We start from the raw sequence: 25794 nt of genomic DNA, 5'->3' as shown, positions 1-25794 counted from the left end.
GTGGATTGCGTGTGCTCCCATGAATGTAGGTCACAGTGCACCGAACCACGTAAATCTAGTATTGCTTTATTGTTTGCATATTTTGCTTGTGCGATTGTTGCTCATAAATCTACCCCCAAACAGGTCCACCCAAGTAACACCAAACTAAATGATGAAAACATTGTCGTATCAATGCATTCCTGCTAATTCACCATACAAATCACAAGTGGAAAATCAAATCAAAGACCATTCTCAAATATATTGAAAAATTTAACCCATTGAGAAGCATATTTTCCATCTTCAATCTGTTAAGCTTAATGTCAAGGTTTCACATTGAATGTTCACAAAAGAGATCTTGGACTTATAATGATGATTTAAGCTTCAATTATGTGAGACGTCTTTTATAAGATAAACTCATGAAACTAGTAAGACAAAGCAAACAATACCTTACTAGAATTGCCCCCAGAACCATTACATTTATCCAGAAAATTTCATTAAGATAGAAATATAGGATTATTTCCTATAAATCATGGACCCCTCTCCAGTATTCAATACTTATCCTAAGATATATTAATGAAGATAAAGGAGAAATGACTTGATAATTCAAATATTTGAAATATAAGCTAAATAATACATCAAGTAAGCAAGCTAATTACTATTAAGCCAGATCGCACATCAGTGTGTAGTTGCTCTTAATAATAATATAAGAATATGAATAAACATAAAATAACTTAACATAAGATAGTGAGTAAAAATTTAAAAGCTCTTAATTAAATTATCAAAGAAAATTACCATAAATTAACAAATAATGATCCATATAACTAATGGTTGGATTTACTTGATGCTTGTTTTGTTGTTATTTTACTTTTATAGTAAAATGTATAAAATAGAGATGGTATAGAATTAAATTATTCAAAAACATGTAATATGCATTAGATACACGTTTTTTTAGGAGATATTTTAGTGATTTAACACATTATATTGTGACTAAAACCCTTTCTTTGTTTTTTTTAATAAATAAATTTTATCAGTTTCTGAAAGAAAAACACTTAAGATCAAAACCCATAACTTGTATGACACTACTCAAAAACACAAAGCATTACCATTGCTATAATTAACTCAAAACTTCACAAAGAACAACGACGACTACAAATGCAACCACCACCATTTCTACTCCTACCCCATACTATATATGATTACAATACAAAGAATATAACCCTCAAGTAATTCAAAAGCCCACACCATTGTAGGGTACCCTCAAGTGTCAACAACCCCTTCAACCATTCACTACGGTTCCACCTGCAAATTAATTTAGAATTAAAAACCTTAATCAGGATCAATTAATCCAAAAGGAGGAGATGTAGTCACTTAATATTTTAATTAATTAATTAGTTAATTACCATTAGGGTGGAGGACTTGGCCGGTGATGTAAGAGGAGTCGGCATTGGAGGCAAGGAAGACATAGCATGGTCCCACCTCGGAGGGCTGCCCTGCCCTACCCATGGGCACCTTTGTCCCAAACTTCGCAATGTCCTCCTCGCAGAAGGACGCCGGTATGAGCGGCGTCCATATGGGTCCGGGGGCTACGCCGTTCACCCTTATCCCCTTCTCCACCAGGTGAAGAGCCAGCGCCCTCGTGAACGCCAGAATTGCGCCTTTAGTCGATGTGTATTCCAAAAGCGTTGGGTGTCCCTTGTAAGCGTTCACCGAGGTCGTGTTGATGATGCTGCTGCCTTCCTTCATGTGCTTCAGCGCGTGCCTGCATTGTCAAATTTCGTTCAGTCATTTCGCCGAACAGTTAGTGAGCGACTTGATATTACGCATTTACATAGAAATGCTACGCAGTTTCATATAGTCATTTCATCGAACAGTTGGTGGGCGACTCAATATTACCTGACCAAGAAGAACTGGGAGAAGATATTGGTGCGGAACACCCTCTCGAGGCGTTCCTCGTCGATTTCCTCGACGGAGGCGGCCTTGTACTGCTCGGCGGCATTGTTAACGAGAACGTCGATTCGGCCGAAGGCGTTAACAACTTCGTCGACGACCTTCTTGCAGTTCTCGTCGAAGCCCAAGTCGGCGGGAATGGCGAGGGGGTCCTTGGCGTCGGGTGACTTGGCTTGCTTGATAATCTGGAGTGTGTCGCGGGCGTCCTTCTCCTCCTGAGACTTCACGTAGGTGAACGCCACCGTCGCTCCCTCCAGCGCAAAGTGGTTCGCGACCGCTCTTCCGATCCCCGAGTCGCCCCCCGTCACCAGTGTCACCTTCCCCTGGTCCCCAGAAAATAGTGTAATAACCAAAAAGTCCAAAACACAGACAACGTATATAAATATAAATATATCTTATTTAATTTTATATAGTAAATTAAATTTCATAGTTTTTTACTTTATTTAATAATTTAATTAAAATTTTTTATGTATTTAGTATTTAGTTATGTCCTTTTTTATATATAAATTATTACCAACTAATTACAAATTAACAAATTTACAGCATGAATATTTCATATCTAAATCATAATTATATTTTTTAACACCCTATCAGATATTAAAGACAACAAAATTAATTAAATTATTAAAAATAAAATACATTAAATTAACTATATATATATATATATTTATTTATATATGAGTGCATGCCTGAAGCTTGTTTGCCGGCTTGTAGTCGGGGCTCGCATATTCTGGCGTGGGTTCCATCACGTGCTCTTTCCCCGGCTGCTTCTCCTGCTTCTGCGGCGGAAACGCCGTGGCCGACGCCATCCTTCTTACTATTGATGTTCGCTTCGGAGTATGCCGGAGAAGTCCTACGCGTCGCCGGAGACCGAGGAGGGAGATGCTTGCCCAGTAACGGAAACTTGTGATCGACGAGGGAAGCAGAGGAGTGAGAAGCATACGATTAAATGCGCACAGGGTCCCCGGCCACCTTGTGCGTGGGGTTATATAAGGGTTACGTGGTGGCGAGTAGCGGTAACGTGGCAGCTCCGGACGGCTACGCGTGGCACTGCTGGCATGCAGCGAGCACGCCTGTAGAAACGGACGCCTTAGTTGTGCTGTTGTGGTGGGGGAGCCACGTGAGCATCACGTGATTAGGAGTTTCTAGGCTTTTACTAGAGTCCATTGTTATCTGGACTTTAATTAGTGGGCCTTCAGTTGGGCTCTTTGGCCTCATTTTAAATGGGCCTGGAATGGAACGGGTGTTCTGTTTTTCAGTCGAGCTCTCCTTTATTTATTTATTTATATTTTGGTTGGTGAAAAAAAGAATAAAAAAAAAAGTTGAAGTCTATTGAGCAGTACAAAAAAGTACTATTTATTTTATTTTTAATCTTAAATATTAAAAATAATATATACTTTTTTTTCAATATTTATATAAAACATAAAAAAGTAAAAAGTCATTTTCTAATTTTTTATATTCAAATATTAGAAAACTAAAAGCATGTTGACATTTTTTTTTAAATTAGAAATGAAAAATAAAATTATTTTTCTCATATCTAACCAATTGAGTAAATTGAGAAAAAAAATAAAATAAAAAATTATATAACATGTAAAAATACAAAAGATAAATTTATTTCATTTTATTTTTATGTGCAAAACTTGAATTATAATTTGAATTAAATAGCATTAAAAACTACATAAATCTCCTTATAGTTTATCCTAAAATTAGTATGTCATCCTATGAATGAATGATCATTAAGTTCCATGTAATTTTTAAAAGAGGTAAAAAATTATAATGTCATAAACTTACGTTCACTCAAATGTATTAACATAACAAAATGACCGATGTAATTAATTAACATAAGAAATAAATAAGAGCAGTAAAGTAAAAGTCTTCCAATGTAGGAATATTTTAGATTTAATCAACATTGATTAATTACATATGGTATTTTAGTATATTTAATATATTGAATAAATATAAGTTGACAACGGCATAATTTTTCATGATTTTAAAAAGTATAGGAACACTTAAAAATCATAATAAAATCACATAATTACTTATTGATTTGGGTTAAATCACAAGGGGATTATCAATTTATTAAATTAATATTTTAATCTATCATTGATATTTTAACATTTCTTGTAAATGTGCAGTAATAAATTATAATAGAGCAAATAAAGTTCAAATATCAATTTTTTTTTGTTAAAATTTGCATTTTAAAAATTAGCTATAACTTTGATATAATATATCTTGATTGTCACGACAATTATATTAATTAAATAATAGAGAGGAAGGAAAATTTAAAAAGGGTCAAATAGGGTTCGTCGACGAATGCCCTGATTTCATCGACGAACTCCCTGTAGGTTTCGTGGACGAGTCTCAGTGTCTCGTCGACGAAGAGATACTGAAAGGGTGTATTTCAGACCCATTGGTTCGTTGAAGAGTTCTTTACCTTCGTCGACGAACTGCCTTCTTCACCTCGTCGACGAAGCCACGTGGCAACAGTTTATATATATATATGAAAATCACGTTTCAGCGAGAATTCTTTTCTCTCTTTCATTTTCTCTCACTAGATTTCGGTTCCTCTGCCTTCTCTCTAGATTTTCGACCTCGTTTCTCCCTAGTTCGACGATCAGAAGCTACCATGATGATCTTGGGGAGATTCTCTACAACTTAACCGAGACGAAATTTCGATTTGAGAAATTTGGGAACCATCCCAAAATTATGGTAACTAAGTTATTTAAGAGTTATTTGGTTTGTAGGTTTTTTTGAACCCAAATTTAGTAGTAGATGTTGTTATACTAGTGTTTGGGATAATTTATGTGGGTGTTGTGAATTTAGGGTTTTGGGACTTTTACTGCAGGCAGGTTAGGGAACCTAGTTGGTGTTCCTAGGAACCCAGGTAAGATAATGAATAGTTTATAATTCAGGAAATATGAGTATGACAATTTATTATGGGGAATTCAGTTATTTGACAGGAATATATATATATATATATGATAATTTTAGGATTATGGAATTATGAATGTCGTGAGCGTAAGTTAGAATTAGTAGGGGAGTTCAGTTAGCTAGGTAAGAGAAATATGTTATGCTAGTAAATTCAGGAATTTTATTAGTAAATTATAGTATTTGTTTATTAAGATACAGGGTATCAATTATACAATTTTACAGATTTTAAAACATGAATTTTATTAATTGTGTGGCCTGAGTAGATATTTTGTTCAGTACTGAGTTTATACAGTTTTTTTCAGAATATCATGATTTATAGTATTTTTGGCACAAAATATGTTTTACTAGATTTTACAAGATTATAAATTACAGTGTATGTATATAGACAGATATTTTACAAATAGATATTGTACAGATAGATATTTTACAGACATACATTATATAGATAGATATTATACAAACAGATATTTTACAGTATTTACAGAATACCATGATTTCCAGAATTTCAAATTCATAACACTCAGATATTACAGCTTATTCAGTCAGATAATACAGATCAGATATACAATTATTTTAGTAAGATATTACAGTATTTACATATCAGATTTACATTGTTATGGTTATTTTAGAATCATAATGAAACAGTAAGATAATTATATATCAGTATTATATAGTATCAGACCCTGATGAAATATTTCAGTCAGATTAATTATTTCAGTCAGATTCAGTTAGTAGAGCACGGTACTGTAGTTATTTCATATCAGAGTGCAACCACATATCTCAGATAGTGTATGGATTCCGTCAACTGTGCCTTGGAGGGATTGCAGACTCCCTAGTATTCTGGGTAGAGGTGGCCGATTTGACGAGGTAGATGCCAGTACCAAGCCTTTGGAGAGACTGCAATAAGGTCAGACTAAGGATTGGTAGAGTATTAGTTGATTTATCCTGGTGGGCCAACCAGGGTTAAGTCCTGCCTACGGGCCGCACAACCCTGTCATGAGGGGTTAAATCATGATATACAAATTTTCAAGGTAGTTTTCACAGATATTTATATGTATATACAGATTTACAAAATAACAGAAGATATATTATAATACTAGCTAGCAGTATGATTAAATAGAAAATTCAGATATTACAATTGTATTTTAAGCCACATTGGTTTGAGTTACACAATATTATATTTTACTTGATATCTCAGTTCAGTTATTTATCAGTAGATTATTTATGTAAACTTAGCTGCCACACACTGGTAATAGCATATTTCTTTTTATTGAGCGTTATCTCATCCCAGTAAATTAACATTTTTCAGGTAAGCCAGCTAGACGAGCAGATCAGGCTCGCAAGTAGAGAGGTCGTTTATGCTACCCTGCCTGTAGGGTAAGTGTTATCAGGGGGTTGTATTTTTTAGTAGCAATCAAGAGTTTTTGGGTAAAAGATACTGTATATGATTGTACAGTTTTATGTTTTCCGCTGCATAGGTGTATTTCAATAGTCATTACATGGGTATCAGAATAAGGTAATTTACAGTCTATATTAAAAAAAAAAGGTATGGAATTTTCAGGTCGTTACATATTGGTATCAGAGCCTAAGTTGTTAGGTTCTGTAGACTCTAGAGTACAGCGGAAAACAATACCAGAATAGGAATGGAATTTTGAGAAGGATGGAATAGAATATCAGTGAGTTAATGTTGGGGAAAACTAGGATGAGAATTTAGGATTCTGTTCTGCAGTTTGGAGGCAGGAACTTCGGGGTGTTTTTTGTGTTTTTCTTGGGGTGACAATTTCAGGAAAATCATAATAAACTATCGTCAGTTTCTTTTTCTATACTATAAGACTAGACCTTAAATTAGTGATAAGAGGTATGAGGGGTATTTTAGTTAAAATAGTATTATGAGGCTCGGATTCTCAAAATAATTTGTTATTATTATAGGATGGCCCGTAGAGGTAGAAGTGCTCATGCTAACGGCGATGATGGAGTAGTGCCCTCTAATATGAGCGGTGGAGACTCAAATGCTGTTTTACGCAGTGTAACTTAGCAAGTCATGGCTGAGATTGCGTAGAGCTCCAGGGAGCAAGGAGGCCCATTTGTAGCTCAGGGGTGTACCATAGAGAAGTTCACAAAAATGAATCCTCCAGCATTTTCAAGAGCAGCTGATCCTGCAGTTGCTGAGAACTGGATGCAAGAAATGGAGAAAGTACTAACGATACTTCACTACACTGACAAGCAGAGGGTTCTTTATACCACGTATAAGTTGAAAAGAGAGGCCGAGAGATGGTGGACGATCATGAAATTATTGGAGGAGTAGGAACCCATACCAGAGCCTATGACTTGGAGCCGATTCAGAAAGATATTCTTTGACATATATTTCCCCTCCACTATCAGAGAGGCTAAAGTTCAGGAGTTTTTGGGTTTGACTCAAGGGCCATTGACAGTCTTGCAGTAAGCGGAAAAGTTTATAGAGCTGTCATGATTTGCTCCATACATAGTGCTAGATGAAGCTAAAAAGGCCAAGAAGTTTGAAAGAGGTCTGAGGCGAGATATATATAAGCAAGTGGTGGTTTTAAAGATACAGGATTTCTCTGAGTTAGTTGACAGAGCCACAGTAGTAGATGAGAGTGAACAGACAGATGTGGGAGTACGGAGCTAGAGGAATAGACCCACGCCTCTAGGTTTTCAAGCGGGTTCCAATCAGGGCCCATGGAGAGGAAATCAAGACAATAGAAGTTAGAGGCAGATGACAGGACATCGAGAATGTAACGGCCTGATTTTACTACCATATTTTTTTTTCTATAAACATAGACTATGAAATTTCACTGCTCTGTTACCTTTTAATATAAATCAAACTATTATCATGGTCCAGATAGGACCCATAGAATCTGAGACACAACAACGACCTAAGCAGCAAGAAGTTGATTTCATTAAACCATAACCATATACATATATACAATACCAAAGTGTTTGAACAATTTCCAAAACATACATACACAATTGTTCCCAGAAATACCCTCAACTGAAATTAGGGCTATACAAAATAACCTCCCAAAAACTTACCCTAAAAATAGGGCAGTACTGTAAACCCGTCTATCTGCGAGTCTGATCGACTCGCCTAGGTGGATCACCTGAAAAATTGTCAAATCATTGGGACGAGACAACACTCAGTAAGGCGAAGTATGCTATTGCTAGTGTGTGGCAAATGAGTTACATATTCATAAAACCTAATTTAGAAATATTGTAGATGATAGAATCTAAGAAAACATGTATAAATAGAGTACTACATAGTACATATATGTGATACATAACAAAGCTATTTCCATGATTTTTCTATTCATAATACTTTTAATATTTATAAGTACTTCCACTATTTCTGTAAATCTGATTATACATATAATAATTAATAAAAATTCCCTGGATGGTTGTATGTCATGATTTAACCCCTCATGACAGGGTTGTGCGGCCCATAGGTGGGACTTATCACTGGCTGGCCTCACTATACTCCGAAAGTCAGATTGGCCTTCTTAACCCTAACTGATGGGGAAGCCTGTCCACAACATAAGCACGATTGACTGCTATAAATCCACATACTATCTAAGTTATGTGGTTGCACTCTGAACTGTAAATAGCTATGGTACCGTGCTCTATAAACTAATCTATAATGGTCCATCAGGGTCTGATACTATATAATACATCTCTATATAAAATCTATATGTTTTATCATGATTCTGTATCAAATGTATTAACCATGATTCTGCAAAACTTTGTATTAACCATGACGCTATAAATAACTATATTTCTGTACGAACTGTAATTCTATATGAACTGTAATTCTGTATGTCATGATTTTATAAAATTGTATAATCATGGTACTATGAAAACTATAAAAACATCTTCCTATACTACAACTGTAAATCATGAAACTATAGAGACTGTATTTCTGAATAAAACTGTATATCTATATAAATTGTGTATCTGAATAACTGTAATTTTGTAATTTAAAATTGCTTATTCTATGAAAAATAATTCTATAAATCTGTATACTCGTAATTCTATAAAAGCTGCGTAGAACACTGTACTATGCCAATATTTCTCATGCCACACAAGTAAATAATACTCATTAACCATAATCAATAAAATTGTATAATTCCTGCTCTAGAAAACCCATAAACAAATACTATATTTTTCTGGTGAAAATAACTGATATACTAGTATAACATATTTCCCTTACCTGATTTCTGTAAAGCCCCTACAATGTCGAGTCTTACACTCGCTGGGTTCCCTATTCAATACCTTGAAAACAACATCTCCCAAAACAAAACTTCAGTATTTCTCTGACCACTACATTTTCTATAACTGTAAGTAAGCCAAATTCTGAATAAAAAGCCATACCCTGAATCTGGGATGAAATTCAATATAGCCCCACCAACGATCCACTCTAGTAGACTTGAAGAAAACTCTCCCAGGAGTGTCGTGGTGGCCTTAGGTCGTCGATCCGGCGAAGAATCGACTCAAAATCTTAGAGATAAGGGGGAAAGGGACAAAAGAAGAGAGAGAGAGAGAGAGAGAATTTCCTCGCATGATTTCTGCTGAAAAATCTGGTTTTAGCATACTTATACACTGGCCTTCATCGACGAGACACGTCACCTTGTCGATGAGGTCACAAAGGAAGTTTGTCAACGATGCTTATTCTTCGTCGACGAAATTTAGGGTTAAGAAATAGTCTCTCGGTATTTCCTCGTTGATGAAATGCACCCCGCCCGGTCGACGAGTCCCCTGTTGAATTTCATTTACAATTTATTTTCTCTCTTCCCTTTATTATTTAAATACCTTAATTCTTTGGGTTATTATAGAGAATTTCAGGGTGAGCCAACTTATCCCATCTGCCCCAGATGTGGCCGGAGGCATCCAGGTGAGTGTAGAAGAGGAGAGAACGTTTGCTATAGGTGTGGGAAACCTGGTCATAGGGCTTGGTCATGTTAGGGATCATCAGATCACGCACCTGTTCACAGACTGTTCTGGGGTGGTTACCAGGAGCCTCGTGGAGGCCAGCAGAGGAATACCACACCAGTGAGGGTTTATGCATTGACGCCGGGAGATGCTGAGGCTGTTAGAGACGTTGTGATAGGTATTATTACTGCCTTATCATATAAAGTTGTTGTTTTATTTGACACATATGCCACCCATTCTTTTGTGTCATCGAGATATGCTAAGTTATCTGGGGTAGCGGCATAGTTGTTAGATGTCGAGTTGTTTGTAGCCATGCTGACTGGATCTACAGTGAGATGTAGGAAGATACTTAGAAATTTTCCAGTGGGTAATTAGGAGAATGTACTATCAGCCGATCTTGTGGTACTAGACATGTAGGGGTTCGATGTGATATTGGGTATGGACTGGCTAGCTGCTTACCATGCCAGCATAGATTGTCATTGAAAAGAAGTAATTTTCAGACCCCTAGGTGAACAAGAATTCAAATTTATGGGTTCACGTGTGCACGCCTCGCCACAGTTAGTGTCAGCCATTCAAGCGAGGAAACTGCTTCAGGGTGGTTGCTAGGGGTATATTGCTTACATAAAGGAGTTGCTGAGGGAAGAGTTGAAACAAGTTGATATTCCAATAGTCAGAGAATTTCCAGATGTCTTTCCATAGGAATTGCCTGACTTACCACCAGATCGAGAGATTGAATTTACTGTGGATCTTTTACCAGGGTCGGCACCGGTATCCAAAGCACCATACAGAATGACTCTAGCCAAACTGAAAGAATTGAAAGATCAGTTGCAGAAGTTGTTGGATAAATGATTCATCAAGTCTAGTGTGTCGCCTTGGGGAGTACCAGTCCTGTTTATGAAAAAGAAAATGGGACTATGAGAATGTGCATAGATTATAGAGAAATAAATAAACTTACAATCAAGAATATATATCCTCTTCTCATAATTGACGATCTATTTGATTAGCTCCCGGGGACCTAGGTCTATTCTAAGATTGACCTTCGGTCGGGATATCACCAGATGAGAGTTAGAGTGGAGGATATTTCAAAGACAATTTTCTGAATCAGATATGGGCACTACAAATATTTGGTTCTACCGTTCGGATTAACTAATGCACCAGCAGTGTTTATGGATTTAATGAATCAAGTGTTCCATTAGTATTTTGACTAGTTTGTTGTTGTATTTATTAATGATATACTGATCTATTCAAAGAGTTTTGAGGAACATGAGGATCATATGAGGCTAGTTTTACAAGTGTTAAGGGAGAAACAGTTATACGCTAAATTCAAGAAATGTAAATTTTGGTTGAAGCAGGTTACTTTCCTTGGGCATGTGATTTATGGGAATGGAATATCAGTTGATCCAAGTAAAATAGAGGCAATGATAAATTGGGCGAGACAGGAAAATGTCCAGGAGGTCAGAAATTTTCTGGGTTTGGCAGGCTATTACCGGCGCTTTGTAGATGATTTTTCTAGATTATCGGGTCCACTGACACTACTCACGAGGAAGAATGTGAGGTTTGAATGGACTAATGATTGTGAGCAAAGCTTCCAGAAGTTAAAGCGGTGGTTGGTCACTACATCGATACTGTCTATTCCATTAGGGAAGGATGGATTTGTTATATACAGTAATGCATATTTGAAGGGACTCGGGTGTGTGTTAATGCAACATGGAAGATATTTGATTTGTAAAATAAATGCCCAAAGGAATGCTTAAAATAAATCTCTCTTGAAAGATTCTTAATGTAAGAAGTATAGGATAGTATAAAGGAATGAAAAGAATAAAAAATATTTTCAAAGGATTTTCAATCTAATCTCTTGTTTAAATTTGAGTAATGAGGGGGTATATATAGAGTTGGGGAAAAATATAACTGTTGGGGACATGCTGGGTATTTTTGAAAATGTTTAATTGAGTTTAATGAAAATTAACCCTGATTTACTGTGGTAAAAATTTGCCAACCCGAGAGGTTCGGTTGACCAAATTTTAGGTTCGACCGATCATATCACTAAGTTCGGTCGACCATGACATTTTTGAATTAAGGTTTTGGTCAACCAAATTAAGGCGATTTTGAACCTTCCGAGGTTCGATCGACCAGAGCATGTTCGGTTGACCAAATTCAGAGGTTCGGTCGACCAAGTCAAATTTGAACTAAGATTTCGGTCGCTAGGGTGTTGGGAATTCCCCATATGTCAATTCGGTCGATTGTATGTGCCCAGTTCTTTTGAAAATGGTCGACCAACCAAAGTCAAAATGTTGACTTCAGTTCGGTCGATCGAAGCTTCTAAGTAGCTTTAGGTTCGATCGACCGAGACCACTTATGATGTGAATTTAAGCCCTGTTTTGGTCTTAATGATTCATCAACCCAGAATACTTATACATAAGGCATTTTAGGCTATATGAGTGATGATTCCTATGGTCATTCTAAGGCCTTTTTGAGCTTTATAATTAGTCCCAAAAATCTGAGGTCGATCGACGATTCCTAAGGTCAATCTACGGTCATATGTTCTCTATAGTCAAACTATGGTTATTTGAGCTCATTCATATCATGCATGCAAATACAAATATTACAGACCATAATATTACAAACTCAAATATAATAAATGCATTTACAAATGAAGCATAAACAAGTCTTCTTCCTTTACTCTTCATTTTCCCAATTAATATGCTAGGAGTATGATCTTTAAGTTCCTTAGGCTTCCATAAATCCACTCTTATGTGTGTGCTATATTGTAAACCTACTCACAAACTAGATGCACACATAAGATCCTTATGTTTCATCAGCATCAAAACCAGAGATCAGACTCAAAAAGTCAACAAGTATCCTTAGGTACATAAGCTAAATTAAATTCATAGCAAACTAAGGTTAGAAGCATACCCTTCTTTACATGCCAGGCGGCATACTTAGGATGTTGACTTTTTGAGTGTAGAGACCCAAAAAAATAAATAAAAAAAAGAAATGGGAAAAAAGTGATTTTTGGCTAGAAAAGGAGAAAATCGGCGACGGTTTTCTGAGGGTTAGAGAAAACTGGCAACGATTTTCTCTACAGTGAGGATTATATGAAAGTCCCGCAAGCCATTTCATTTTATCAAACCAAAATTTCTCTCTCTCTCTCTCTCTCTCTCTCTCTCTCTCTCTCTCTCTCTCTCTCTCTCTCTCTCTCTCTCTCTCTCATGCAACCCACAAAGTCCTCTCTTTCTTCGATTCCAGCTCCGTTTAAGCTCGGATTGACGATCAGGAACCACCACGAGGTTCCTAGAAAGATTCTCTATAACGTAGATGGAGTATATTTTCAAGTTGGGGTTCTGGGGCACCATTCCAAAACCGGGGTAAGTGGTGTATTTCAGGGTTTTTAAGTTAATTTGGAGTATATGAAATGTAAGAGGTGTTAAATGGAAGTTATTCTAGGAGTTGTGTTGAATAATTTGGGGAAAATGTGAATTGCAGGTTTTTGGACTGCAAACGCCGAGGGGCGTAGAAATTGAGTGTTTTAGCGAAATCTTAGTAAGTAAGGTAAGAGGAATAAATTATAGGAGTTTATTTCTGAAAATTATGGGTTGTGAAATATGAGAAATGGAATTATGATATTTGACCTGAAATTTATTTTTGATTTAAATATCAGATGAAATTTGTGTGGCATATGATTTATATTGAGAACTGTTTAAATTGGGTTAAATGATTTACCCTAAGAAATATGAAATATGATAATATGTTTTTGAGAAATACGGAATAATGTGAAATGAGATATGTATATGGTGATATGAGACGACATAAGTTGTGAATACTGAATTGTGAAAACTGAGTTGAGAATACTGATTATGTGAATATTTCAAAAATAATACTGCAATGAAAATACTGATATGTGAATATTGATATGAGAATATGAAATTGAGAATATGAGAATGTGAGTATTGTAATGTGAATACTACAATATAGATATTGAAATTTGGAAATGAGAAATGTGAATATTGCAACTTTAATTCTGCAGTATGAAAATGAGAAATGTGAATATGAGAAATATGATTATGAGAAATGTGAATATGTGAAATGTAAATATTGCAATGTAAAATTCTGCAATATGAATATTGAATTGTGAGAATTGAAATGTGAAATTTTGAAATATGAATACAAACATATGATTGATGAAATGCCAATACCGCATAATGATTGCGAGTATGTGGTAATGATAACCGTGATGGATGGATATGGAAACCCTAATGATGGGTTATGATATTGAGCACGATACTGTTGCTAGTGGTGTTAGTGTAACCATGTGGGCTAGTGGAATGTGTGGCGTGATAGTAGATTGAGCTGTATAGTAGAGTTGTTGTGCCCCCTGAGTCCGGATAAGACCTTTTGGCTGGCCAGTCGTACTACAAACACGAGATATATGATATGATATTTGACCTAATCGGGTCGGCCAACCGCGGTTAGGTCCAGCCTTCGGGCCTCACAAACCTATTCATGGGGGGAAGCATGATGTGGAGAGATATCCTTAGGGCAGCCATGAGTATAGACACGGATGTATCGGTAACTGGGGACAATCATGAGTTAAATATAGAAATGGAAATGAAAAGGAAATGAAATGAGAATGGAAATGAGAAAGAAAATGAGAAATGAAATAGTGTGAGTTAATAAATAATTAAAGCAAAGTAAAACACACCGCCTAAGGGCTTACTGAGTGAGGTAAGTGCTCTGATAAGTATCAGTTGTAGTTGAACCCAAGTTAAATGGGCTAAGATACAAATGATATTAGGGTAGAGGGAAGCTATTTGTATGAGCGGGTAAACTTCCTTATTCTCAAGAACTTCACTAGTAAACATGGGTTGCGTGTTTATGGATTTGAAAATGAAATTAAAAGCTTATGAAAGTTTGTATTGTATATCTATATGATTAGGATTGTGGAAATGTATGTTTTCTCAGAAGATATTATTACTGAAACGATTATATGTTATGATATAATGAATCTCATACTGCCACACACTGTAGATAATTTATTCCGTCTTATTGAGATGTGTCTCACCCAATCATTTAAATATTTCAGGAAACTGAGATAGGCCTGGTGATAGAGCTCCGAGATAGAGGGGAGCAGATACCCTGAGTAGTCAAGGTGAGTATTTTGAGCTAGGGAGGTTTGATTCCCCTAGAGTTTTTATGGTAGACTTGTATATATGGGTGGTAGTACTCTGGTATGTGTATTCGTTGTGGTATGCATGTATATATATGAAATGACTTCCACTGTTAGGGTTGTGTATATGAGTATGATTGTATACCTAGTATCCACTTTCGGGTGGGGTTGTGTATTATGGTATCAGTGGTTGATGTGGCCGATATGTGGTTATATATGTTGTTTATATGAAAAAAAAATGGTATGAAAAATCGAGGCGTCACATTGAGTCCAATCTCTGTTTTGATTTAAAAAACCACAGTATCTCATCTGTGTGCTAAGTATATGAACATGTTCATTTTTTTAAGCACGGATGATAGATAAGAAATGGAAGCCGAAAAGTATTTGAATGCACACACCATTCGGTGCAATCCATGAAATTGCAAAAGAGCAAAGCATGAAGCTTCTTATCTATTTCAAGTTGTATTGTATTTCTTTCTATTTTTATTTGGGTCTGTAATAAATCTTGGTCAGTAATAATTAATGCATAGCATGCATGGTAGGACTACAAGCTCAAATGACCATAGAAAAGACTTCGGTTGACCGATGCCAGGTTTTTAGGCTAAATTAAAAACCCTAGGTCGTAGACTAACCATAGGTCCCTACATATCACTTGCAAAAATCCCCCTATCTTACAAATCATAACCATGCAAACAGGAGTAAACCATACTTAAAAATAGGACCCATTCTTTATTTTTGAATGGGCTTTGGGCGACCGATCTCAGCGCGTTAAAAATGCCTCGGTCGACTGAATAGGTAAAAAGGTCAACGGTTGACTAAGCCCTATGCGACTGAACTTAAAATGAACACACTCTTCATGGTTGATCGAACATATAAACTGTCACTTCTTACCTTCCCTGGGCGCCCGAACTCTAAGTTCAAATATACATCGGGTGATCGAAGTATGAAGTTCAGCAGAACAAACTGACCACTGGGCGACTGAACCTCGAGCGTTTGGAAAATCGCTTTAACCCAACCACCCGAACCTTCACTCGGACACCCGAAGTCAGAAAGTGAACTTTTTTGACTGTGTCTGTTCGGGCGACCGAAACTCTTAGGTTGCCACATTTTTACCGTGGGTAATTAAGGGTAATTGAGGTTAAAAATTGATTAAATTTTTTTAATAATTCCCTTTGTGTCCCAACGATTATATTTTTATGAATGTCTATATATACTACTTCATTTGGGGAGATTAAGCAGAGATTAGCAAATAGATTAGAAAAAATTCTCTCTGATTTTTCTTGAACTCCCATTGCATATACTTCATATTTTCAAGCCCCATATTTGCTTACTCCTTTCTTGCAAACTAATTGCAAGTTAGAGGGAGTTTGATTTTCACTTGCTGTGTGCTTCATTCATTATATTAAAGCTAGTATACTCTCTCATTCATTATTGTTGAAATTATTTTTAGAGAGTTAGCTAGAGTTGATCCGAAATTATTTCATTGATAAATATTATGTTGGGATAACTCTTTTCAGCTTGAGGATCTTTACATCTTTGTTGTAAGATTCAAAGGCTAAATTTTGTGCTTATTGCAAAATATTATTGAGAAACTAATCTTGACTATCTCCTGATTTTATTACTGAAAAATATTATTGAGGTATTTGCTTAAGGTTATTTAGATTTTGTGATTGCTTCTTTTGTGAAAACATATTCTAGAATCAAAGACCTTACTCATTCACACGTATACTTTGATACATATCTTGTTGTGAGTAGATACACTGTTTAGAACAAATCTCACTTGAGCATTAATTCTCTATCATATGTGAGTGCATTGTTTACTGTACTGAATTGTAGTACATATTTTCTTGTGTAGAAGCATTTAAATTGTATACAAAATTATCTTGATTATTTGTTATATTTCAGGCGTGGCTTAAGGGGGTGTTGATTTAGCCCGTAAGGATCGGTTGTAAAGGTTGAGGTCAGCCCTAGTAATTTGACTTGGTATTGTAACCGGTGCCCCTCCACCCGTTATGTAACGACCTGCTTAATTAACTAATTTTTTTTTTATACTATGATAATCTACATGCTTTGATACCCTACTGAGATAAGCCCATCCATAAACCTAAGCAGCAAGAAGCAGAAATTGAATAAACACATCCATATATGTTTATGCACAATACCAGAGTGCTAGTATGTAATCTCTGAATATACATATATCACTGTTTCTAAAATAACCTCAACTAGTGAGGGCTACACAAAAATGCTCTAAAAAATGATACTCACTCTGCTGACAGGGCACTACAGACGCCCCTCTATTTGCGAGCCTGATCTGCTCGCCTACCTGGATCACCTGAAAAATATTTCAACACTGGGATGAGCCAACGCTCAGTAAGAAGAAATATGTTATTACTAGTGTGTGGCAAATGAGCTACTATATATATATATATATCATGAAATCTATTTCATATAAACATGAATAACTGAGTACAAAAGTACAACACAAATAATAAAGTACACCACCCCTTTTCCCTATTGCTTGACATATCAGTATTATGGTTATAATTCAAAATACTTCTAATGTATATAAGTAGGATCCCCGTTTCTGTAAATCAATACGTAAGTAATAGTAACTGAAACTGTTCCTTGTGACTATCTATATCATGACATGCCTCTCATGACGAGGTTGTGCGGCTCGTAGGCTGGATTTACCCTGGTTGGCCAACCAGGAATAAATCACTGAACTCCGTTAGTCAACCTGCCCACCTCAACCCATATTTGGATGGGGAGCCTAACCTCTTCAAGGGCCTAGGTGGTCGACCGTACCATGTATTATCTGAATAGGTGGTTGCACTCATAAAGTAACATAGTATCTGTAGCAATGGTACCGTACTCTGTAGCTGCAAGTCCAACAAGGTCTGATATCATATAATATATTTCTATACATAACTAACTGATTTGCCATGATTCTGAAGTATTGAAATAACCATGATGCTGCATAACGTACTGAAATCTGAATAATCATAACATGGAACTGCATATTCGTAATACTGGAATTCGTATAATCATGGTACTGAGATTCATAAAATCATTGTACTGAAATCTATAAAATCATGATACTGAAGTTCGTATAACCATAATACTGAAATTCATAAAATCGAGAAACTAAATTCGTAAAACATATCCCCGTACCATATACATAATCACAAGTCACACCATACTAAAATATGTAATTTTCGTAAATAAATAAACTGTATAATATTTAGAAATTTCATAGCACAACATATTTCCCTTACCTTAACTTTGAAAAACCCCTAGGGAATACAAGCCTAACACCCGCAGGGCCTCCTACAAAACACCCTGAAACCAACATTTGTCAGAACTAAATATCAGTATTTTTCTACCTACATCATTTCCTATAACTGCTAGGAAGTCAAAAACTGGATAAAAGTCCTTACCCTAAATTTGGGATAAAATCTAACTTCGATTTCTTGACGATCTGCTCCAGCAATCTTGCAGAGAACTCCGCCAGGAGCGTCGTAATAGCTTCAGATTGTCGATCCAGCGACTGGCGGGGCCGGAAATGAAGAGAGAAGGGAGAGAGAGTCGTAGGAGAGAGAGAGAGAGGTGCGGTGAAAATGAGAAATATCCCGATTTTTAGCTATTTATAGGGCTAGGTTCGTCGACGAGACACGTCACCTCGTCGACGAGCCCTTCACAAAATTCGTTAACGAGGTCCTGTGTTTGTCGACGAAATTCAGAGCAGCCCGAATCGTCTCTCGGTATTTTCTCATCGACGAAACCCTGTGTTCGTTGGCGAAATTCTGAAGACCTTCGTCAAAGAGACCCTGTGTTCATCGACGAAGCTGGGCAATTTCCTGAATTTATGATTATTTAATATTATCTCCAAAATACAAAGTCGTCGACGAATGCGAAGTCTACGGCCTCCTTCTGTTTCTGTTTCTATTTTCTCTCCCTCTTTAATATTTAAAATGCTATTATTCTTCGGTTCACTACATTCTCCCCTCCTTATAAAATTTCGTCCTCGAAATTTACTATCTAAACCTATATCTATACTTACTTCATTCTGTGAAGCAAAAAGGTATACTTATTTTATTACCTGCCCTCACTTATGGCGGAGGAATACCGTGGTTACATGGGTGGTTCTGGGAGATTACATACACTAAAAGAAAATTTCTCCCATAACAAAATACTATCTACTAACCATAATCAATACATGTACCTGCAAAAGAAAACTTATCTAACCATTATACTTTACTTGAGTACCTCTATACCTTATGGAACAACTGTGGGTATCTTTTTCTAATCTGCTCCTCGAGCTCCCAAGAAGCTTCCTCTATGTCGTGATTCCTCCACAAAACTTTAACTAGCTGTATTTCTTTAGTGCGTAAAGTCTAGACCTTTCTGTCCAAAATGTGTATTGGTATTTCTTCATATGCTAAAGCCTCACTGACTACTAATTCTGTGTGACTGATGATATGGGAAGGATCTGGGATGTATTTCCTTAACATAGAAACATGAAATACGTCATGAACTTGAAATAAAGATGGCGGTAAAGCTAGCCGATAGGCTATTGGCCCAATCTTCTCAAGTATCTCAAAAGGGCCAATAGTACCTAGGGCTCAACTTACCCTTCTTCCCAAATCTCAAAATTCCCTTTATTGGTGCTATCTTTAGAAAGACATGATCATCTACTCCAAATTCCAATTCTCGGCGACGAGTATCTGCATAGCTTTTCTGCTGACACTGCGCTGCACTGATCCTATCACGAATAAGTTGGACTTTATCACATGCTTGTTGAATTATCTCAGGACCCAAAACTCGCCTTTCGCCAACTTCATCCCAAAAAAGAGGAGATCTACATCCCCTACCATATAATGCCTCATAAGGTGCCATACCGATGCTAGCTTGATAACTGTTATTATAAGCAAATTCAACTAGCAGCAAAAACTGAATCTAGCTACCTCCAAAGTCTAGCACACAAGCACGAAACATATCTTCCAATACCTGGATGGTTCTCTCAGTCTAACCATCGGTCTGAGGGTGGAAAGCTGTGCTGAATGCTAGCCGAGTCCCTAGTGCCTCTTACAAACTCCTCTAGAACCGTGATGTAAAACGTGGATCATGATCCGAGACTATGGATATCGGCACTCCATGGGATTGAACAATCTCCTATATGTAAATCTCGGCTAACCTATTCATAGGCTAGCTGACTTTAATAGGCAGAAAATGCACTGTCTTCGTCAATCTATCAACTATCACCCATATGGCATTTTGACCATGCAACGCTGGCGGCAACCCAGTAACAAAATCCATGGATACGTGATCCCACTTCCACTCGGGAATGAAAAGTGGCTGCAACAGACCAGCTGGCCTCTGGTGCTCAACCTTAACCTGCTGGCACGTCAAACACTGCTGCACAAACTCTGCTATCTCTCTCTTCATGCCACTCCACTAGAAAGAATCTCGCAAATCCCTATACATTTTCGTACTGCCAGGATGAACAGTGTATAGGGACCTGTGTGCCTCCTCTAAAATCGTCCTCCTGATGCTATCATCTGCAGGCACACACAATCTGGTGCGAAATCTCAAAGCCCCATCATCGGAGATACTGACCTCCTCCCCCTGGCCATCCTGTACTCTGGCTATCACCTATACTAACTCTGGATCATCTCTCTGAGCAACTTTAATCTTTCCATATAACGTGGGCTGTACAACCAAACTGGCCATAAGCGCCTGAGGATCATCTTCCACTAGCTCCAAACTGAGTCTTTCCAAGTCCATCTGAATCTGATGCTGAACCATTGCTGTTAACTATGCTGTGTCTCTTGATTTATGGCTCAATGCATCAGTTACCACATTTGCTTTACCTGGGTGGTAACTAATGGTGCAGTTGTAGTCCTTGATGAGTTCCAACCACCTTCTCTGCCGCATATTCAATTCTTTCTGTGTAAAAATGTATTTCAGGCTTTTATGATCAGAGAATATCTCACATCTCTCATCGTAAAGGTAATGCCTCTAGATCTTCAGTGCTTGTACAACTGCAGCCAACTCCAGATCGTGAGTAGGGTAGTTCTTCTCATATTCTTTCAACTACCTGGATGCATATGCCACCACCCTACCATGTTGCATCAGCACATAACCGAGCCCTTTCAAGGACGCATCACTGTAGATAACATAACCATCACCTCTCGATGGAATCGTAAGAACTGGTGCAGTGACGAGCTGCTGCTTTAATTCCTGGAAGCTCTACTCGCACTCTTCATCCCACAAAAATCTGGCATTTTTCTTAGTCAATCGTGCGAGGGGTCCTGACAATGCTGAAATTCCCTCAACAAAATGACGGTAATAACCTGCCAGCACTAAGAAACTCCTGACTTCCTGTACATTTCTCGGCCTAGCCCAATTTACCACTGCATCAATCTTGCTGGGATCCACTGCTATACTGTCTCCTGAAATCACATGGCCTAAAAATGCCACATTCTCAAGCCAGAATTCACACTTGCTAAACTTAGCATAAAGCTTCTCCTCCCTGAGAGTCTGCAATAACTGCCTCAAATGCACCTCATGATCCTCAAAACTCCTCGAGTACACTAGTATATCATCAATGAAGACTACTACAAACTGATCTAGATACTGGTGAAAAACTCTATTCATCAAGTCCATGAACACGGCTGGGGCATTCGTCAGCCCAAACGGCATAACGAGGAACTCGTAGTGTCCATACCTGGTCCTGAAGGCCGTCTTCAAGACGTCCTCCGCTTTTACTCTCACCTGATGATACCCAGATCTGAGGTCGATCTTGGAATATACCCGTGTACCTTGGAGCTGATCAAACAAATCGTCTATACGAGATAGAAGATATTTTTTCTTAATAGTAACCTTATTTATCTCCCTGTAATCAATGCACATCCTTATGGACCCGTCTTTCTTCTTTACGAACAACACTGGAGCTCCCCATGGTGATACACTGGGTTGTATAAACCCCTTCTTCAAAAAATCCTGCAACTGCTCCTTTAATTCTCCCAATTCAACTGGAGCCATACGATACGGGACCTTAGAGATTGGTGCAGTCCCTGGAGGTAAATCAATAAGAAAATCTACCTCGCGCACAGGAGGCAACCTTGGTAGCTCCTTTGGAAAAACATCTAGAAATTCTTGTACCACTCGGGTGCTATCAATCTTCAGTTCATTTTCAGATACTTCTTTCCCAAATGCTATAAACCCCTTACCTTTGCCCCGGAGTAATTTGCTCGCCTGCACGGCTGACACTAGTTGTGTTGGAGCACGTACCCGAGAACCAACGAATCTGAATTCCTACTCTCCAGGAGGTCTGAAAATTACTTCTTTCTAGAAGCAATCAATGCTAGCATGATTGGCAGCTAACCAGTCCATACTAAGTATTATGTTGAACTCGTACATATCAAACACAATAAAATCTGCTGGTAATACTTTTCCCTGAATTTCTATCGGATACCCTCTAAGTACCCTCTAACATCTGATCACTGACCTTGATGGTGTAGCGACAGTGCTATATCTAATGACTGGGTCTCACTCTCACATAATTTAACATAAGATGCGGAAATAAAAGAATGAGTAGCACCCGAGTCAAAAAGAACAATGACTGGATGTGATAAAACAATAAATGTACCTGTCACCACATCCATAGCAGCCTCTGCATCAGCTAGCGTCAGGACATAAACTCGCGCTGGAGCTACATTCCTCTGCTGGCCACCCCGGGGAGCCTAGTATCCTCCCCGAGCTGCCTGATGTCCTCCCTGATAAGGCTTGGGTGCTGGGACCTGGTCCTGCTGACCTGGGCAATCACGCATGACGTGACCTGCTCTCCTACAACGATAACATACACCCTTTCCTACCCGACACTCACCCAAATGATGTCTCTCGCATGTCTGACATACTAGGTAAGTCTGTGCACCCTAGTTCCCACGAGATCCTGTCATCTGCCTCTGGTCTCCCCTATCGCGACCACCTCTGTATGGACCCTTACTGGAGCCAGCCTGAAAACCCTGAGATGCAGGCCTCTTCCTCTGACTCTGAGCTGCTACACCCTTCTGAATGCCACTTTTAATAATCGCAGCTCTGTCTACAACCTTTTTAAATGTTTGAGCCCTGAAACCAATCACCTGCTCAAACAAATTCTACCTCAACCCTTCTTTGAACTTCCCTGCCTTCTTCTCTTCATTAGGTGCTAAATGTGGAGCAAAATGCGACAACTAGACAAATCGAACCGCGTACTGAGATACAGTCATCTGTCCTTGTACCAAATGCAGGAACTTTGCTGCCTTCACACTCTGAACCATAGTAGGGAAATACCACTCGAAGAACATATCCTTGAATCTGTCCCACGTCATTGGAACTGGGACCGGACTCTGCTCCTCTATCAGACGCGCTGCTCTCCACCAGCGCTTCGCCTCCCTTGTCAGTTTAAAAGTGGCAAATGCTACCTTCTGCTCATCCGTACATGGAAGCACCGCCAACATCTCCTCGATATCTTGGACCCAATTCTCAGCTACAATCGGGTAATCTCCTTCAACAAAGGATGGGGGCTTCATACGTGTAAACTGCTCAATCGAATAGCCACGCTCCCCAGAACTCCTAGCCATCTCAGCCATCACCTGTTGAGTGACACTGCACAGCATAGCATCAGTATCTCCTCTACCTATGCTGGAAGGTCCTGGCCTGTCCTCCTCAGCATTCGTGCCGCTGCTTTCTGGATTCATCCTAAAAACAAGAAACATACTTAAACACTTTATCTCCTATACGGACCTATCCTGTACCAACTCACAATTAGTTACCTTCCCTGACTTTAACCCAATATCCAGTTCTGTCACCCAGACACATGACCCGACAATAGTTTACTATGGTTTTCCGAAAATCGTCACCCCAGGAAAAGCACAGAAACCACTATGGAAATCCTATATCTAGACACAGAACAAACCTCAAATCTTTTTTCCTATACTTTGATATTGTTTCTGTTGCACTCTAAAGTCTACAGAACCTAGCAAACCTAGGGTCTGATACCAAACTGTAATGACCTGCTTAATCAACTGATTTTTTTTAATACTATGATAATCTACATGCTCTGATACCCTACTGAGATAAGCCCATCCATAAACCTAAGCAGCCAGAAGTAGAAACTGAATAAACACATCCATATACGTTTATGTACAATACCAGAGTGCTAGTATGTAATCTCTGAATATACATATATCACTGTTTCCAAAATAACCTCAACTGGTGAAGGCTACACAAAAATGCTCTAAAAAATGATACTCACTCTGCTAACAGGGCACTACAGACGCCCCTCTATTTGCGAGCCTGATCTGCTCGCCTACTTGGATCACCTAAAAAATATTTCAACACTGGGATGAGCCAACGCTCAGTAAGAAGAAATATGCTATTACTAGTGTGTGGCAAATGAGCTACTATATATATATATATATATATATATCATGAAATCTGTTTCATATAAACATGAATAACTGAGTACAAAAGTACAACACAAATAATAAAGTACACCACCCCTTTTCCCTATTGCTTGACATATCAGTATTATGGTTATAATTCAAAATACTTCTAATGTATATAAGTAGGATCCCCGTTTCTGTAAATCAATACGTAAGTAATAGTAACTGAAACTGTTCCCTGTGACTATCTGTATCATGACATGCCCCTCATGACGAGGTTGTGTGGCTCGTAGGCTAGATTTACCCTAGCTGGCCAATCAGGAATAAATCACTGAACTCCGTCAGTCGACCTGCCCACCTCAACCCATATATGGATGGGGAGTCTAACCTCTTCAAGGGCTCAGGTGGTCGATCGTACCACGTATTATCTGAATAGGTAGTTGCATTCATAAAGTAACATAGTATCTGTAGCAACGATACCGTGCTCTGTAACTGCAAGTCCAACAAGGTCTGATATCATATAATATATTTCTATACATAACTAACTGATTTGCCATGATTCTGAAGTACTGAAATAACCATGATGCTGCATAACATACTGAAATTTGAATAATCATAACATGGAACTGCGTATTCGTAATACTGGAATTCGTATAATCATGGTACAGAGATTCATAAAATCATGAACTGAAATCTATAAAATCATGATACTGAAGTTCGTATAACCATAATACTGAAATTCATAAAATCGGGAAACTAAATTCGTAAAACATATCCCCGTACCATATACATAATCACAAGTCACACCATACTAAAATATGTAATTTTCGTAAATAAATAAACTATATAATATTTAGAAATTTCATAGCATAGCATATTTCTCTTACCTTAACTTTGAAAAACCCCTAGGGAATACAAGCCTAACACCCGCAGGGCCTCCTACAAAATACCCTGAAACCAACATTTTTCAGAACTAAATATCAGTATTTTTCTACCTACATCATTTCCTATAACTGCCAGGAAGTAAAAAACTGGATAAAAGTCCTTACCCTAAATTTGGGTTGAAATCCAACTTCGATTTCCTGACGATCCGCTCTGGCAGTCTTGCAGAGAACTTCGCTAGAAGCATCGTAGTAGTTTCAGATTGTCGATCTGGCGACTGGTGGGGCCAGAAATGAAGAGAGAAGGGAGACAGAGTCGTAGGAGAGAGAGAGAGAGGCGCGGTGAAAATGAGAAATATCCCGATTTTTAGCTATTTATAGGGCCAGGTTCGTTGACGAGACACATCACCTCGTCGACGAGCCCTTCACAAAATTCGTCGACGAGGCCCTATGTTTGTCAACGAAATTCAGAGCAGCCAGAACCGTCTCTCGGTATTTTCTTGTCGACGAAGCCCTGTGCTCG

The 25794-nt window shown here is 38.0% G+C and overlaps 1 protein-coding gene across 1 annotated transcript; it reads right to left on the bottom strand.

Annotated features, from left to right (window-relative positions):
• Nucleotides 1-1059: 1059 nt before the first annotated feature.
• Nucleotides 1060-6877, bottom strand: LOC131152679 (glucose and ribitol dehydrogenase-like). The gene is made up of 4 exons (XM_058104479.1): nucleotides 2616-6877; nucleotides 1873-2249; nucleotides 1380-1738; nucleotides 1060-1278 (listed from the first exon to the last, which is right to left on the bottom strand). The coding sequence occupies exons 1-4, from the start codon at nucleotides 2865-2867 to the stop codon at nucleotides 1256-1258; spliced, it is 1011 nt and encodes a 336-aa protein (XP_057960462.1). The 5' UTR covers nucleotides 2868-6877; the 3' UTR covers nucleotides 1060-1255.
• Nucleotides 6878-25794: the final 18917 nt, after the last annotated feature.

This window comes from Malania oleifera, chromosome 4 (genome assembly GCF_029873635.1).
Source record: "Malania oleifera isolate guangnan ecotype guangnan chromosome 4, ASM2987363v1, whole genome shotgun sequence".
In the NCBI taxonomy this organism is placed as follows: domain Eukaryota; kingdom Viridiplantae; phylum Streptophyta; class Magnoliopsida; order Santalales; family Ximeniaceae; genus Malania; species Malania oleifera.
The sequence above is the reverse complement of the archived record's forward strand: the minus strand, read 5'-3'. Positions and strand labels throughout refer to the sequence as shown.

Coding starts and splice junctions, on each gene's coding strand:
- LOC131152679 (XM_058104479.1), bottom strand. CDS start 2,867: ATGCTTCTCACTCCTCTGCTTCCCTCGTCGATCACAAGTTTCCGTTAC. Junction 1,739..1,872: donor TCCCAGTTCTTCTTGGTCAG/GTAATATTGAGT, acceptor TTGACAATGCAG/GCACGCGCTGAAGCACATGA. Junction 1,279..1,379: donor CCAAGTCCTCCACCCTAATG/GTAATTAACTAA, acceptor ATTAATTTGCAG/GTGGAACCGTAGTGAATGGT.